This window comes from Aplysia californica, unplaced genomic scaffold (assembly GCF_000002075.1).
Source record: "Aplysia californica isolate F4 #8 unplaced genomic scaffold, AplCal3.0 scaffold01061, whole genome shotgun sequence".
In the NCBI taxonomy this organism is placed as follows: Eukaryota; Metazoa; Mollusca; class Gastropoda; order Aplysiida; family Aplysiidae; genus Aplysia; species Aplysia californica.
The window spans coordinates 36,270-54,299 of NW_004798331.1; the positions used below are offsets into that span (position 1 = coordinate 36,270).

Genomic DNA, 18,030 nt, shown 5'->3' on the forward strand with positions numbered 1-18,030 from the left:
ACAGACACACAAGAGAAACAAAAGTACTATGCAAATTATTTAAAAGTTCACACTTCACACAAGTGGCCTAAGTTTTGCACACACACACACACACACACACACACACACACACACACACACACATACACACACATACACACACACACAGACACACAAGATCATCAGTCTATCTCTTTGATCATATTTCCAATCTCTGCGTCCGAGACACTTTGTTTCTTGCTGCGGCCCATAGCTTCTGACAACTGTATGGCCAGCACATGCTTGCACTGTAATATAAAACACATTCAATTCAAATTTTGACACTATGACAAAGTGTGCTAGTGGTGGGAGAAAAACTGATCCTGGAACCGATTGCTGCAATTACTATTACTGCCATAGAAGAAAAGTAACAGTTACTTTTTTTTACTTTTTAAATTTATGCAAACTGTTCAGTGGTTATGCTATTTTAGCTTAAAACTATATTTTTAATAAGTTTACGTGTCAATGTGTTTGAAAGCGAGGATGTTTTGATGGCCATAGCTAGGTTTTGAATTGATGATAGGACTTACAGAGTAGTCTTCTGACATACATAGCCTACAAATAAATGTAAGTCAATCTGAGGAAATCAGGAGTATTTTGTCTATGGGCCATTTTGAGTTTTTGTGCTTTTCTGAAAGCCGGGATCTTCCTGGTTGTTTTGCACTTTAAATTTTTCAATTATCTTTTCTAGAAGATATTGCATTTTGAAATGACAAAATGTGGAAAAGTAAGAACTGTGAAAAACGCGTTCAAAGTTACACCTTTAAGTAAAGCTTTTTAATACCTGAATGCAAATGGAAAATAAATTGAGAAAAGATATTTTAAAGTGGTTTACAAGAAGCAGCTTTTGAATTATTTTCTAAAATGGTTGGCGAATCCCCTGGTATGTATGATCAAAATTGAACAGAACTGACCACACCGACTATTTTGCCGGTATCTCTGTTCAAGATTTAGTGACATATTTCTGGCTTCCTCAGACTGGCTTATTGGCGCTCATATGACCTTATGCAGCTGCGAGCGCCGTAAAACCTCTACTAAAACAAAACAAAAAATAAAGACTGGCTTCCATATGATAAAAAACAGGAAAGTATGCGTAATGATGTAATGTCAACACACGGATTGATAATGATTTTGGTTGAGTCCTAATCAACTAATCCATAATGTTGTGTCAGCCACAGATAGTTTCAAATTTTCTCAAAGTTCTGTCACAGGTTGAGGTTCATAATATTTGCACCTTTGCACCGCCATGCACCAACTGACTGAGTTGTACACACCTAAATAAAATATTGTAAATTCACCCCGCTGTACTCCAAGTGAACTGGCCGCCAAAGATACACACTACACAAAGCTCACAACACTCACTCATCTGGCTTTTGGATAATCTCACTTTCATATAACCTCATCTCACAGACAAAATATCTGGTGTCACCAGAGTGATATCAGTATCAGCCCGTTAGCTTCAAGGCTAGCAGGCTCTTGTGAAGGCTTTATTTTATGAGGACTTGTGTTTCAAGTCTACGGTACAGGTCTGAGGTGGCCTGAAGACTGACGGTCTTGGGGTAAATAAAAAACTGTTTGTCAACAGTTTTGTATTACCTGACCATACAGAGAAGAGATAAGAATATAGAATAATGATTTTTTTTTTTTTTTTTTTTTTTTTTAATAGGCACCAAAACCCCCTCTAATCAATACTAGCATGAGTCAGTGGTATGTTGTGAAGCTAAGAGCTTTAAAATGCAAAACTGACATCTCAAAAACATACTAACAGTCACTGACAGAAAACTTACCATAAGGTGATCCTCTTTCCGAAGCACTGTAAAAGAAATGACAATGATAATTAAATACCTTTGACCACTAAGTTTAAAAGTCATTTACACTAAGGAAAGAATCATTAAACAGATGAACAATTTTGGGCAGAATATTCTGCCAGGTTACAATTCATACCAATAAATCTCCCCCAACCCCCCAAAAAGCTTTGCTAATCTAAGTAGAGAGAAGTGCATTCACTCAATAACTGTCATTTAAAGCTTGGAAAAAAACCAAAGCAAATACACAGAAACTCCAGAAAGAAAAATCAGAAGTAGGAGCTACCAATGGCACACTCCCTTCCTTTTTTAGATAGCACCACTCCTTAAGTTGGCAGAACAAGAACAAGGAAGACGGTTAGTCGTCTGAGAACACAGTCAAACCTCGTTAAACTGCCCTCCCCATTATATCAACAGCCCCGCCCCCTTCACCGCCAGGTTTTGCCAATGTGGAAAAAGGAACACTTAAACAATCATAGTAGTTGTACCATAACACCACCATCCACTGACTGTCTTATTAAATAAGACAGTCTTAGTAAACTAAAGCAAACTTGCTCCTCTATAGCGTCAGCAAATATGTTGTCAGAGATATTTATACAATACATGTGACGCACTACACATACTCTTTGGATGCTCGATAATCTCCTACCCCCACAAATCTCTGTAAGTTTAACTTATTTCTAGCCTTTGTCACTGATGTTCCCTTGATTTGCACCGATTTTGAAAATGCCAAAAATTTTAACCTTTGGTCAATATTCAAGTGAAAATTGGAGAGAAATGTTAAAGCCGCCTTGAGAAACTTCAAAGGATCTGCACCATCTCGGCCTGTCAGCAAAATATCTGGCATTGTTAGATCTCAGCCCAATGATCAAAAGGTGTGCGGATGCTTGTGAGGCTTTTATACTGTGAGGACGATTACTCTCAAGTCTTATGTGAAAGGTCTGAGGCGACCTGAGGACTGACCAGCATCTACAGGATGCTTGACACATTAAAGCTAACTTCTGATTAGGCATAAATTTTCAGTTTGAACTATGTATTGTTCAGCTGGAGCTGTACATGTAACTGGTTGCTACTCGTTTTTTCCCTTGCGCAGGGCAATTTCGCAAGACAGATGTGGCCACAGTTTGTCTGTAGTCTCTACCAGTGCCACCACTAGTCAAGATGGCAACCAGTTCCATGCTGTAATACCACCAGCCCCACTGTACCGCCAACTTCATGCTTATCCCAAGGTAGGCAGTGTCATGAGGTTTGACTGCATATGTCTGAGCTAAGTCAGACAAGGGGTTGTGGCACATGACATAAATCTTTAAAATGTAAAAGAGAACCAAATACAAGAAAAATAAAAGAAACAAAGAATCACATCTATAACCAAAAAGCAGGGAAAAAAAAAGAAGAGAGGTAAAGAAGAGCAAATCTCCCCCTCCCCCCCCCCATTTTGAACTACTTGACCCAGGATGCAACAAACGAAGTCATCATGAGGTCCCATTATGTGTCCTGAGAGCAGGAAACCGGAGGGTGGGGAGGGTTGGGGTGGGGATGTTGGTTATATTTCACTTTTATCTAAAGAAAGACATGTACTATTGAGACATATATATGTATAATACTACCAACATGATAAAAGTTTACCTGAAAAGTTATACGCAGGACAAGAACAATATCTGAGGTTGGGGAAGCAGGTATAGGGAGTGCCTGATGTGCCAATAACCTGGGAAAAATGGACAGACTAAATTCTTACTCAGTACAAGAAAGGTTGTTGTCTTTTGAATCAATTCATTTATTAGCACACATTTAATCATATAATCATACAGCAAAAAGAATGTTTTGTTAAGAGCTTTCAGTACCAATGTAAGCCTAAGCTTCATTAGCATGGATGCATTCTAATTCTTTGAAGAAATATGCATTTAGTATAAAATACAAATAAAATGTGGACCACCCGCGCCAAAAGCCAGACATTTTCATTTCTGAGTGTGTGTATGTGTGGTGTGCATCTGTGTGCACATGTAGGAACACAAGAACTAGCATCTACTTTCTAGATCTGGTATCAGCAACATATACAAAACTGACAGACAAAACAAGTTCGGACCTCGAACTTTTGTTGTTGTTGTTGTGACTACTTTATTGCACATGCCCACATCAAGGAGAAAGTTGCTAGTTTCAAATACACAGATACTAAAAGTCGGAACAGTACACAAAGCAAGTTTACTTTACAGCACGGGACGTGAGACATGACGATTTATAGCAAGGATATAATATGCGAAAGTGATGAGTAAGTATTCCAGATATGTCAGCAATAAATTCTATTCCCAGGTATTTAATAGTGAAAGAGATGATGCTTGTTGCACAGGTCTCTGTCACCAAATAAGTAAATATATCTGCCTATTTCTCTTATCTGAAGTCAGTCTACAGTTTATTGAAGAAGTGAGAAGAGAGCACAAAAATAAAGCTGATATATGTAGAATACATAAAATGGCAAACTGACATGGACCATGGACAGACTCCATCGGAAATAGTAATGCTCTTAAAATTTTGTTTCCTCTTTACCTAGGGTATTACAAGTGTGATATCAAACATTTCTCAATCATTTCTTGTTACCTGAAACAAAGCCCTTCCACTTGGTGACTCAATATGAGTCACTGATGATTTTTCTACCAATTCCAAAGCAGAAGATAATGGTCCTTGGAATACAAAATGTAATCTGGAAAAAAAAAAAAAAAAAAAAAAAAAGATTTTGAAATCTGAGCTTTACAAAGCTAACACAGAAATTGTGTACATTTGAGTCTTTACTGAAAAAATGAAAAAGTAACATTCTCATGAATACATTCAAACAAATTCTTTTTTTTTTTTTTTAAAGGAAAAATTCTCAGCCTGAGATAAAGAAATTTCCACTTTTAAGTTTTAAAGCCATGGAGTTTTGAAAATCTAGGACTTTTGGTTAGCAAAGATCACAACTTTTAATCAAATCAACTTTTTTTTCCAGAAGGAGAAAGTCTCAGTATGGTAAAGGTCATAAACTAGTTCAACCTCAATCAAATTAAACTCACGAACTCAGAAGCTCATCAGACACTGAGGAATAAAAAAAGAACATTTTTAGGAGTTAGCAAAAATGCTTTCCAATCAGTATGATCAAAACAATCTACAATAAATTAAGAAGTATAAAAAGCGTAACTAAAAATTTTATAGACGAACAAACTTAAGAGAGGCCTAACTCTTGGTGCATGCATCAAAATAATATTGCAAGATGAATTAATTCAAGACTTTTTTACTTGGGGCTAACTTAGCGTAGAATCCACAAACAGTGAACTTGCTCAGACTTTTATTTTCGTTGAACTCAAAGGTTACTACAAATATTGAGAACAAACATTTTTTTTTTTTTTTTTAATAACTGGAAAACACAAAAGTTGCTCTTTATTGTTGCCAATTTCAAAGCCTGGATAGGGGCTCCAGGACACAGTTGGCAACCCTTCTCTGCCCAGGTTAGTCTGTAGTCTGTACTCTTGTTACAGGTCTGATTTCCATGAGGAAACCTCTGAATATTAAACACTTGCTAAGTCAGAGGGTCATTAGATGACTATTATATCAGCGGACAGGGTCAATTACCATGCCCTCACTAAACTCTAGTTTTTATTGCACTTTTTCATATTTCCATGCTAAAGAAAATTCAAAGACCATTCAAAATAGGTTAGGCCCTATGTAGGCCTGACTAGTCCCCCCATCCCATTCCCTGACATGGACCCATTCTACAGTACACAATGGTCTTGCAAAGATACAATCTATCCTCAGGCATTCTCAGCATATGTAATCACTCACCTTTCCTGTGAGGTAAAGAACAATGTAAGAACACCCACAGATGAGAAAATACTTTATTCAACCAGAGCATTTTTTCTCCAAAGTCAATCTCTACAGATTTATTTGCTTTCAATTCAAGTAATAAAAAACAACAACAACAACTGTACTGTATGTATGTCCAATTGATATTATTATATTAGAACAACAAAAATAAAGGTGCCAGTTTAGTTGAGGGTTTACGGCAATGTTTTTGGTTTAATTGAAAGTCTACCATTGGACCAGTTGGACAACTGATTAGTTGAAAGTAAAGGTCTACAAGTTCCACTTGATACAGGCTTGGGACTCTCACTAGCCATAGACAAATGTTTAAGTAGTCTGGGCGGGGGAGTTAGTGAGTGTGGGTGGGTGGGAAGAGAGATTCAGGGGGGCCAGCCTCCCCCCCCCTCCCCCCTGCATTCCTTGAAAACAGTCCTGTTTGGGCACTTGCTGCTCAACTTACATGTCAACCATAATCTTTACCATCGAAGAATTATTTGATCTAAACGAAGCAATCCACCCACCCACACACCATAATTGTGTAACATCACTGCCTTGGGTCTAAATGCTTCCCAGTGCTACTGTTACAGTGGCCAATCAGGAGGACTTATGCTGGATTGCATTAGACCCCATGGTAGATCAGGCAGGACATATGATAGACCATCGTTGCGTGGTAGACCTTCAACTATACAGGCACCAAAATAAATCTGACAGCAAACTCAGTATTCCTCCACCATCTTATTCCTGATTGGACCAACTCACATTTTTGTTGTTCCGAGTATGACCTCTGAACTTCCGACATGAGTTGCTTACACAGATCAGTCAAGGGAGCTCCGGCTGAGAGAACAAATAAAAAGACCATGAAATAATATTGATGGTTCACAGAGTACCTAGTACCTAAAGGCGCGTCCGAAAGAAAGAATGGAGACGGCAGCTGAGAAAAGACAGAGAGAGCCCCACCTTCCAGCCTTTAGAATTCAGCCCCAAACATCCCCTGCCCCCACTGCGACAGACAGTTCAGTGCGAAGATCGGCCTGATCAGCCATCTACGCACACACCCCACCCCTCCAGTGATGTGAAGTCAAGGTCATCTTCGCCAGCGAAGGACGAACATCACCTAAAGGCTGGAATGACTGGGTCACATGTCCCCTACCTAGTCCTCCCCCTCGGTTGTTATTTGTATATAATGTGCTTGTTGAAAGTTGCATGTGCGTGGCACTGTGAGCAAAGTGACAGAAGGAGGACTCTGTTGGGATGTTCACTGCAGAGTAGGCCTACATGTAGTGAGTTGTGTATGCGCACTCTCTATGAAGTAAGACTACTATATCCTGTAAAATTTGATATCTTATTCAATTGTTTCTTTGGTAACCAGCTAATCAAAGTACAGCTGGGAAAACATGTTGGGGATTAGTTTTAGTACATGTAAGAGATTTACAGCACTTGCAACACAATAAGGTCATGTAAGAGCCGAGGAATAGATTACGTGTTACAGGAGAGTAACATACACAAAAAAGAAGGAGGGGAGATAAGGACGACAGATGTTTGATAGAAAGAAGGAGCAAACCACACCAGAGCACCCACCAACAAACCACGTGTCTGGGATAGACAAATATGCATCTGATGAATAAATCAATAATTTTGGTAAGCCAATAAAATGAAAAATTAGAGAATCTTCTGGAAAATCAAGGGAAGTGACTGGCAGTACAATGGTTGGAAAATTAAGTTATTATCGTAATACAGTAATGGATTTACTGTACATAGCAGATTCATCATGGTTTCTATTGTGGGACAATAAACTTATTTTGAACTCTTCTCCTATGATTAAAAGTAGGCCTACTCAGTATCAATAAAAGGATAGAAGGATGGATAGTGAATGTGCCTTGTTGTAAGAGTCAAAGCAAGAGAAAGGAAGAGGGTGTTGCTGAAGAGCATTTCATTTCAACATTTTTTGGGGGGTAAGTGTTTTACGGCGCTCGCAACTGCATAAGGTTACCCCGCAATTGTTATTACCAGTTTTGGCCTCAAGAGTAGGGGGTTTCAGGGGGGATGCCCCCCTGACCTAATAAAAATGTGGAGGGGGGTTTCAGGGGGCAGCCCCCCCTGAATTTTACCATTAAAAAATTTGATGTTTTGCAGTTGTTAGGTCTGATTTCTTAGCTTGCCGAGAATCAAACGTATAGATCTCGATGTAGATCTAGGCTCAAATAAGGGGGGTGGGAACTCAATGATAATCAATGACTCAAATATCTTTTTTTTTCCTTTTTTTTTTTCCTTGAGCCTTTAGAGAGAGAGAGAGACACAGAGAGAGAGAGAGAGAGAGAGAGAGAGAGAGAGAGAGAGAGAGAAAGAGAGAGAGAGACAGAGAGAGAGATGAGTGCATGCTCTAACCCTAAAACTGAAACAACTATGATATTATACTAGTGTATAGTTGTTTTAACATTTAAATTTTAAAGCCTTTGCCGAAAGGTGGGATACCCGGGTGTGACAAACGAGGTCCAAAATCAACGTAGGCTCAACCCTGTGCCACGAGAATATAATTTATTATTTCTTATTACAGTGGAATCCTGTTATAACGAGAGGGAGGGGACCGGAGCAAAATTTCCGTTATAGCAGGATTCTCGCTATAAGGGATCCAGTAATAAATTCAAGGGAAACTGTAAAGTAGGCCCAATCTATGAGTTTGGCGTTCTGTTTTCCTTTTGCTATCTCCCCTGATGATGATTTTGTTTCAACATGACCTCTAGGTCTTACTTGATCAAAAATCGAATCAGGTTTCTTTCTCTAGCGCTAGATCTAGCAATGGACTGACAGCTCGGCGTTGGCGATCAGAAAGAAAGGGCTCTGGGCCAACTCGCCCACTGTGTTTTCCCCTATCCCACCACACCCTGTGGTGCATTCTGTCTGCTTGCGCATGTCACACATTTGCTCCATCCATCACATTGCTGTGACCTCTCCATCCATGCATCAGAGAAGTGAGAGGCATGGTAGGCCTTGATAATAATCTAAACTAGGCTTACGCTGGCCTATCACGCGATGCGTTTTGCTTGTCTGCGCATGCCACACCCTCCCCACTCATTCGCTCCGGCCTTCATTGTTGACACACGTGGGCTCTCCCATTCTTTGTTTCGCAAGATCTCCAACAAGTTTCTCAACTGGCGAGGTTTTGTATTATGTATAATTGGCCTCTACTCTATTCTCTCACGGCGCACCGGCAGTGGAATTTTAGTTGCCGCGGGGGGTTCCCTGCCGGGCGCCTTATCACGTCGGGGTCACGGGGGTCAGCTCCCTGTCGCCGCTCTGTCTGGGCCGACTTAATTTTTGGTACTTTTCAACGTACAATTTAAGGTGCATCCTTGTATTTATGGTAATTCTCATTTAGTGCACCCAAAGCACGAATTTCTGCTCTTGAGACTCAAAAAAGAACGAACGTTGTAAATTGTCTGGTTATTTCGTTAGACACGATGGAGTCGGCAATGCTAAATTGTAATTTTTTTGGGACTAGCGTGAATGAAAAAAAATCAATATAAAAAAAACGCATCGTCAAAATCTGTCGAACTTTTGGAATATGAACGACATAACATTAGTGCAGATACTCAGAAAAGATGGTTTCTGCGCTTATAATGGAAGGCTGTACTTTTGCAATTTTATCCATCAGGCACACAATTCGCTACGAAGTAATTCCTCCAAATACAACTTTATGTGTCTAATATAATCATGAATATTCGCATATTTTCTCGAAAGTTTATAAAAGTTATCATGAAGTTTCTCAATGAAAAGTACAAATCGATTTTAGTGCTAGAATATATCTTCAACGTAGATCTAATACACGAACAGTATCTGTTACACTCCAGAAATTGCTTACTTTTCTTAAAACGCTAAGTCTAGGTTTTGTAAGTTGACTGAATAATAGGGATGACTTCTCGTAATTGGGTTATAAGAATAATTTCTAGCTTTCCAGGGACACTGAATCAGCACCAGACTTTTCCAGCTTTTTTTACGTTTCTATGACCATTTGCAATAACTGACAATGTGACTGATTTCTTTACATCATAATTGTGTCCGCGCATATTTCCTACACAAAAACTAAGAATGAATGTTTTAGCTGTCATTATTTTTATTCCATACTAGAAGTTTATCTCTACCTATGTATTTACACGGTTTTGTGGTTTTTTAAATCGCTTATATTATATATTTTTAGTTGTATGCAGGCTGCCACAGACACAGCATGATTCATGAACAAACGCAGAGTAACTTTCTCTTGTTTAATAGTAAAATAAGAGCTAACGCTGATCGTCTTTAGTTAAAATATACAGATGTGCATCTTTCTTCTCTTATAACTTGACTATTACTACTACCGCAGATTTAAGATTTCTCATGGTAAAAGACATGATATTCGTAGTCAGTTTAACACAGAATTTGGAGAGATCTGTCGTGCCTTTTTTAAAATAACAATCATTTATTCATAACTTTGTAACTAAAATAGGACAAATTGGGTACTCTACAAACACTTGTCTAGAACAAAAACTAAGGCACAGAAACTAACCATTCTAACGCAGAATAAATCTCAAGACATTGAGCTTTTAGTACATTCGCGTAATGGTTTGCTGTGTGGGATGGGGAAGAAGTTATATCGTTTTAAACATAGTCAAAAATGCGAACTTCCCGACCGACACCGGCAAAGTCGCCTCAGGGCTCATAAACCCCGTGACCCCGAGCCGGGGAGCTCCGGCGGGCTACTGAGTCACGCGAACTAAAAGTAACAGAATCGGGCGAAAAGTGACGCCGTGCTCTATGCGCTGTGCACAGCAGCAGCAATATTCCGCTAATAATAGCCTATAACCGACTCGCATGTTTGTCTGATAGCGCTATAGCAGTATTTTATTTACAAAGGTAAAGAAGGAAAAAAAACGGGGTTTCAGAATAGTGTCTTTACAACAGACTTCTCGTTTTTTTCCGGACTCGTTATAAAAGTGGACTCCACTGATTACACCTTTCATTACTTTCAATCTTCGCACACCCAGTGTGAATAATCAAAGGGTTCATGAGTAAAATAATATACCAATTATGTACCATTGGTGGCGTCTGAATTTATCATCCTCTCCATTAATGTCTGGTCCTGGTACCAGTAAGTTAAACTGTCTCTATAAGTATAAAAGTAGATCTAGAATGGTTTGTTTACTGTTTACTATTTTTGTAAACAACCGCGGCTCTGCCAGTATGGATAGTATTAGAAATGGGAAGTCACTCTAGCCAAAATGCTGAAGTGTTTTTACTCCAGATTTTTGAAAAAAAAAATCCGCTATTATAGAGTGACATTCAACGAGGTTAGTTTTTTTTAGACAAAAACAATGGGTCTTGAATAAACGCTTGTATTACATTGCAAAAACTAAACTTTTTTTGCATGAAATCCAAAATCAAGAAAATTCAGAACAAACAAAATTTCAATAGATGTGTTCGATGTGTTTCCATAAGTGACAGAGAAAGTCTGCCATTCTTTCAGTATTAATAACAATCTGGGAGCACCATATTTTTCGGGTTCAAGGGGCAAAAGGTTACAGTACAACGAAACAGGTCAGTGGGTGAGGTCCGTCAGGTCAGCTGTTGGCTGAAGATATCTGTTCTTGCTCTGACCTCTTATCATCACCGTCTTGCAAGTTGGACGGAGGGAGACCGAGGCCAACAAAATTTATTTTTGCCTTTTGCTTTCACTGTTATAGTTTATTACTGCAGTCTGTTAGTGCAGTGTGTGTGCTTGAGTCAAGTTATGGCAGGTCAAATTGAAAGCTTGGAGAAAATCCTCGAGGAACACATTCCTCCTGAGAAACTGAAAGATGTAAAGCGCCTGCTTTTTGGGAAAGAGCTGAGGTAGGTATAGAATGATAAAATAAAAAGTATTTTTAAAATGTATCTAGATCTAGGTGTTTTTACGCCCCTCTGACACCTTTTAGATCATTTAGAAGGCTGGCTTCTGACCCTGCCTGTCAGGTCCAACCTGGGTCGAGAGTGAGAGGGAGTACAAAACTGAACATATCCCAGCAGGAAAGACTGATGAATATCAATAAAAATTCCCTCAACTCGGGAATTGAACTTCAAGAGTCTCCTGCTTGTGAAAGTGAAGCGCTACTGCTACACTACAGATGCAAGTAAATTTGATAAAAAAGGAACCAATGAATGTTTAGTCAGAATGATTACAGCAATGGCCACGCAACCCAGATCAATAAGAATAAGATATGAGCAACCTCTGCCGAACAACAACAAGGTACGTAAACTTGTGAACAGAATGTTTGTACATGAATAAACTTGCAGCCCCTTAAAGCAACCTTTTCCACTCTCAGAAACTTTTGTTGCCACAAAATGTGTAAGCTTATCATTTTTTTAACCTTAAGGAAACATTTTAAAATCTATGAAAATGACATAATTTCAGTGTGTGTCATCCCCTCTCTCTTGTTTAATAATCTCCTCACAACACCTGCTCGAGCCAAATATACACTACTGAGTACAGGAGCTGTGGCGATAGTAGTGAAGGGCTCTCGGGTTTGAGCCCCCCATCCCCACTCTATCTCAAAGTAAATGAAAGTTTCTTAAATAACCAGTGGCGGTGGGTGGACCCAAATTTGGGTGGGGCTTAGGTTGCTTCCAGTTCTTTTCCACCAAATAGCAAGCAATAAGAATTAAACAGTGATCATTTTTCTATACTCACGGTGAGCCAAGGCAGTTTGAGAACCATTCAAATGAGAAACGTTGCCTTTGTTTTCCATCTCTTTGTTCTTAGTTAAATTCTTGTTGAAGGTGGGGATGAAGCCGATTCACCTCCAAATTTCCCCTTTTAGTTTTCGTGTGATGAAAAAGTTGTTAAATCACAGCGGCACAAACACCAACATGCACACACTGCATTTCGAACATAAAACTTCTATGAACTGGATTAGGCCGTGTAGTCGAGAAAGTTGAACGCGCCCAACAAAGAACCAATGAGCGTATAGGTATCTGTGTCAGTGGGGAAAAGTGTGTCGTAAACTTTCACCTCATTGTCAGGGCTAGGAGAGCGTGAGCCCTCGGTACAGTGTTATTTTTTTCCAGTCTTCTACCTTTTTACAAGAAGAATTTCATTAAGGACGGGCTGTGGGAAAAGGGCTCATCTTTGCTGAGCCCTAAAGACATTTGATTGGCTGCTGGGTTACTATAGTTGTAAGCGGTGACAACAGTGATTGGATAAGCGAGCAAGCCGCCAAGTTGATCACTCTGTGTTCATTGCATGAGGTCATAACGGATTCAACTGCTTATTTCATTATATGGAGAAACTTTCGTTTCCTTTGGGATAGAGTTGGGGGTGGTGTGTGGGGAGGGGGTAGGGGCTCAAGCCCGTGAGCCCTTCACTACCCACCGCCACTTTAAATAACGAAAAAAGCAGTTGAAACCGTTATTGTTATGATCGCACGCAATGAACACAGAGTGATTATATATATTAACTTGGCGGCTTGCTCATTTATCCAATCAATCACTATATTGCCACTGCTTACAACTATAGTAACCGAACTGCCAATCAAATGTATTTTGTGGGTGGTTGGTGGGTGCTCTGGTGTGGTTTGCTCCTTCTTTCCTATCAAACATCTATCGTCCTTATCTCTCCTCCTTTTTTGTGTATGTTACTCAACTCTCATATGTAACACATCTATTCTTTGGCACTTACTTATGTGACCTTATTGTGTTGCAAGTGCCGTAAAACTCGAATGTATTTTGGGCTCAGCAAAGGATGACCTCATTCCCATGGCCAATCCCTAATGAAACGTTGTTCTTGTGATATAAGGTAAAAGACTTGAAACAAGAACACTGTACTGAAGGCTCACTCTCTCCTAGCCCTAACAATGGGGTGGATGACACACTTTCCCCCAGTGACACAGTTACCTATGCGCCCATTGGACCTTTGTTAGGTGCTTTCTTCTTTCTTCCACTACATGGCCTAATCCATCTCATAGACGGAACATGGTTGAAGTGCTGTGGTGTATGTTTGTGTTTTTGCTGCTGAGATTTGACAGTTATAGATCATGTCGGACCTCTTTTAAGGCAACTTTTTCTTCAGATGAAAATCAATTAGAGGAAATTTGGAGGTGAAACAGAGCTACGTCCCCACCATCCAGAAGAATTTAACTTAGAACAGGGAGATGGAAGACAAAGGTGACTACGTCCCCACCATCCAGAAGAATTTAACTTAGAACAGGGAGATGGAAGACAAAGGTGACTCTTCTGGTTTGAATGATTCTCAAAATGCTGTGGCTCACCGTGAAAAATGTCATCACTGTTTAGTTCCTTTTGCTTACAATTTGGTGGTGGAGAAGTGGAAACAACCTAAGCCGCACCCAAATTTTGGTCCACCCTCTGCCACTGTACAGGAACTTAAGTTCACACCCTCTCACCAAGAGCCATCTTTGTGGGTAGTTGGCGGGTGCTCTGGTGTGGTTTGTTCAGTCTTTCCTATCAAACATCTATCGTTCTGATCTCCCCCCCTTCTTTTTTGTGTTTGTTACACTCTTGTAACACCTCTAATCTTCGGCATTTATATGACCTTATTGTGTTGCAAGTGCCGTAAAACACTTACTAAAAAAAAAAAAAGCCACTAGGGTCTGTCTGCTGTGGCGGGTAAAAGTTTTGGCCAGTGTGCGTAACATTATTTTTGCAGGTAGATAAGAAACTCGCCACAGGGTTCTGAATTAATCTTCTTCACTGCACAGAGCTGTGCCAAAATGCGACTATCAGCCTTTTATTTTGTTTGGTAGTACTATAGACCCCTGTCTATCTTTTTGATAAACCAAAACAAAATTGCGCTGGTAGTCACAAAAGAAACATGATGCATGACAAGTTTTACTGTTATTTTATGATGAATAGTCTAGTTAAACAGTTTTTTTCCATTTTTCTCAAAAGTAGAAGAAATGAGATGCGTGATTTTGCTAGCCAGTGACAAAATGCACTTTATGTTGGGCAAGGTGAGGTACATACCAGGAGAGTTTGGGTATTGCATTATAATGATCTATGAAAATTATGTGGGAACTCGGGTACTCAGCTGCTCTTTTTATTAACTTTGTTTTACCAATTATTATTTTTTTTCAGAGCTCTTAATATTCCCAAGGCTGCTGAGCAGTTGGCTTTGGAAAAAGATTTTGAAGTTCAAGGTTATGGCTTTGATGCTGCTGAAGAAAGTTCTAGGTCGCCAAATATTGTACGAATTGGTGGCATCCAAAACAAGATTGTGCTGCCAACAACTGCCCCCATTTTGGAGCAGGTTTGTATTCGATGATCAGTCAGAGATAATTATATAAATGTGTGTTTCTGTTTGTTTTAACAATGCTAATAAATGGTAACGGTTTCCTGCTTGTGATATTTAATGTTTCATCTTGACCCTTTGATTTTTTACTTAGTTGTGAAAAAAAAAACACAATAAAAACTAGCTTACTGTTAATAGATCTAGTCATTTTTTCTCCATGTTTTAATTCCATATTAAAGCCTAGAACTTCTTGTATTCCTTTGCCATCCCCTGCCTTCTCCCTTTCCTCCAGGTACAGTTTGTTCATAGAATGCAGTCATTCTGTGCCACTCACAATGTTTTTCTTTGCGTTTAGCACACAAAAAAAAAGAAAATAAAAAAAGCCAGGAACAAGCGCTATCCAAATCTTTTATCGATATAAAGTTTCACTTGCCCTAAACAGCTATTACTGTGTGTGAAGCGCTGTAAAACCCATCTACCATGCCATACCGAAGTCCCAATGCTAAGTGCTTTGCTTTGTCTTGGCAAATAGCATCAATAGCAATCTTACTTGAAAATGCTCTTTGGGCAGTGAAGCAAACTTGGCTGTTCACTAATATTAATAAGACGTCACAACCCTTAAAAAGCCTTTGCTGAACTTTGCCAACAGTAGCCAGTCTAAAAATAATCATGGTCGCAGACTGTTCGTGATAACCTATATAATTCCTTGCTTGCTATATCTTTTGCTCGTCGTGCTCACAGTGAAATTTGATTGCTTTGACCCTTTTTTTTAAATTGTTGGTATTTTTATACCCCTAAAGACACAATTTAGATCATTTTGGAGGCAGACTTTTGACCTTACCTGTCAGGGCCAACCCGTGCTGAGAAGAATATAAGTCTCAGCAGAAAAACCAGAGATACTCAATAAAAATTTCTCCCCACCCAGGAGTCAAACTCTTGGTCTCCTGCATGCAACAATGAAGCGCAAAACTGTTACTCTGCAGATGCTTGTATAGAGCCTTTGAATGATGGGTAATGCTGAAAGAGTAATTACTTGAGAGTGCAATGCCAATGCATGGGTGAAGTGATGTTTTTTCTTAAAAATAGATTCAGTTCTCAATAACAAAATGATAAAAACAGAGTGTTAGAGTTAGGTCTTCACCAAATGAAAGATATCAGAATCATACAGCATCTCATTTACAGTGCCCTTGACTATCCTTAATTATGTTTGCCCACTTTTTAGCTCCACGAACCGCTGCTACCATCATCCTCACCTTTTTTTTCTCTAGTGACCTGACATACAGACTTCTAACTTAATTAGTTATGGGTTTTAAAGCAATTGTGGGAAATTTTTGTATGCGTTTCCGTCCACAGAGGGATGCCTTGTTCAAGCGTATCTCTGACATCATCAGTGGTGCGGCTTTGTGTGGGGTCAACGTCCTGTGTCTTCAGGAAGCCTGGAGTAAGATTTTTACTTACGCTCCTGCCTTGTACTCCGATAAAATTGGAACTCTCCAATAAAAGTGGAGCTTTCCAATTTTTTCCTTTCCGGTCCAAGAACCCCAATCACATTTTGCTGAAAATGTTTTTGTTTTTTTCTTGAGATCTGTTTCTGCCTGTTTCTGTCTCTATTATGACTTATAATATATGAAGTAAAAAATGCATATTTTTATGTATTTATTTGTGCAACTTATGGAATAATGTGAAATTACTTGTTGTTATCTGTATCTATTTAGGTGCTATTCATATTTATTTTTCCATTTTCAGTTTGTTATGTAATCTTGACATACTGGGGTTCTAGAAACTGATTTATTCCCCCAAAAAACTTCAAATTTTTTGGAGGAATTTGAGAAAAACTTCAAATTTAAGTAATTGAGTGGTTGGTAGGTCTGCTTTTATTATTACTTTTGACAGTGGTTAAAGGGATGTGTGCCACGGCGTAGTGTAATCAGGCGGTCATCAATTTTTGGGTATAACGAGTTATTGGTAAAATCACGAAGCCTTCCATTTAATGAAAAAGATACAAGTCTATCTTGAATAGAAGCCAAGGTATTTGTGGTTGAGGGAGGTGGGGATCCCGTGATGTCAGAGATAAAAAATGAAGTGTGAAAATGGCTGCCAAAATTAGACAACTTCCAAAGCTGTAGAGTTCTTGGAAACTGCAAATTTATGTTTTATATGCCTTTGATCAATGTTTTTCGGAAAAATTGAAGCAGGAATGTGTTTTAAAGCGAACATAAAACATGTTGAGCACAAAGCGAAAAACATATTTTAAAATTACCAAATGGGTTGGAGAATGTTGATTTTTTTCAATTTCATTTTATTGATGAGCACCTGATTTCACAATAATGCCTCACAAATGTTCAAAATGTTTTATTCAAAAACGGTGAATTTACATTTTCTTTCGCTGCATTTGAAGTGGCATATTGAAACTGTTTACAAAATGATTTGTTATGCCTCTGTCGTATTTATAATAGATCATCCAGTTTTTTAACAATTTATGTGTAACGAGACCTTTGCTCCACTTGTAAGTCCTGCTTCTTTTGTTGTTTCTGTCTATTTGACTGTCTCACTCCGTCCCTGCACATGGCGTCGGTAGCCTAGTGGTTAGGCTACCGGACTCGTAATCGTGAGACTGCGGGTTCGGGGGTTCGAGCCTCAGCTCGGTCCGACGTTGTGTCCTTGGGAAAGGCACTTTACACGAACTTCCCACTTGGATCGGTCCTATCGGAGATGGACGTTAAACTAGGAGGTCCCGCCCCTTAAATAACCTAATAGTGTTGATAGGGGCATTAAACCCATACCATTTTATCTTTCCCTGCACTAAATGGCTGTTATAGTGTATATTGTCTTTTTGTAACTAATTCTTCCCAGCCATGCCGTTTGCCTTCTGCACCCGCGAGAAACAGCCATGGTGTGAGTTTGCTGAGTCGGCAGAAGATGGAGCCAGTACAAAATTCCTTCAGGAGGTAAACGTGAACGGAAAACTGTTCGTTGTTGTTGTTGTGGCTGGGTTTTTTTCCCCAACTTTTTTTTCCTCCTCCTTCATATACTTCTCCTCTATCTCGTCCTCCTTTGTATCCATCCTCCTCTGTCTCCTCCTTCTCCTTCACCTTTTCCGAATTCTTGCTTTCTTTCTCCTCCTCCTCC

At 39.3% G+C, this 18,030-nt stretch overlaps 2 protein-coding genes across 2 annotated transcripts in view; one reads left to right on the forward strand and one right to left on the reverse strand.

Moving 5' to 3' along the window:
* Positions 1-91: 91 nt before the first annotated feature.
* LOC101860061 (zinc finger SWIM domain-containing protein 7) lies at positions 92-10,892 on the reverse strand. The gene is made up of 7 exons (XM_013089843.2): positions 10,716-10,892; positions 6,408-6,482; positions 4,865-4,886; positions 4,416-4,518; positions 3,450-3,528; positions 1,806-1,831; positions 92-266 (listed from the first exon to the last, which is right to left on the reverse strand). The coding sequence occupies exons 1-7, from the start codon at positions 10,747-10,749 to the stop codon at positions 162-164; spliced, it is 444 nt and encodes a 147-aa protein (XP_012945297.1). The 5' UTR covers positions 10,750-10,892; the 3' UTR covers positions 92-161.
* Positions 10,893-11,008: 116 nt separating this feature from the next.
* LOC101860296 (beta-ureidopropionase) overlaps positions 11,009-18,030 on the forward strand; it is a gene marked incomplete in the record, with an annotated part of 28,753 nt that continues 21,731 nt past the window's right edge. Inside the window, 4 exon segments of the mRNA XM_013089842.2 lie at positions 11,009-11,510; positions 14,748-14,919; positions 16,255-16,342; positions 17,755-17,849. Coding sequence (XP_012945296.1) covers positions 11,410-11,510; positions 14,748-14,919; positions 16,255-16,342; positions 17,755-17,849 — 456 coding nt within the window.

What these genes read in the sequence shown, in the direction of transcription:
- LOC101860061 (XM_013089843.2), bottom strand. Translation starts at nt 10,749, where the DNA reads ATGGAGAGGATGATAAATTCAGACGCCACCAATG. An exon ending in AAATTCAGACGCCACCAATG is followed by an intron (nt 6,483 to 10,715) that starts GTACATAATTGG and finishes TTGTTCTCTCAG; the next exon opens with CCGGAGCTCCCTTGACTGAT. An exon ending in GTGGAAGGGCTTTGTTTCAG is followed by an intron (nt 3,529 to 4,415) that starts GTAACAAGAAAT and finishes CATTTTTCCCAG; the next exon opens with GTTATTGGCACATCAGGCAC.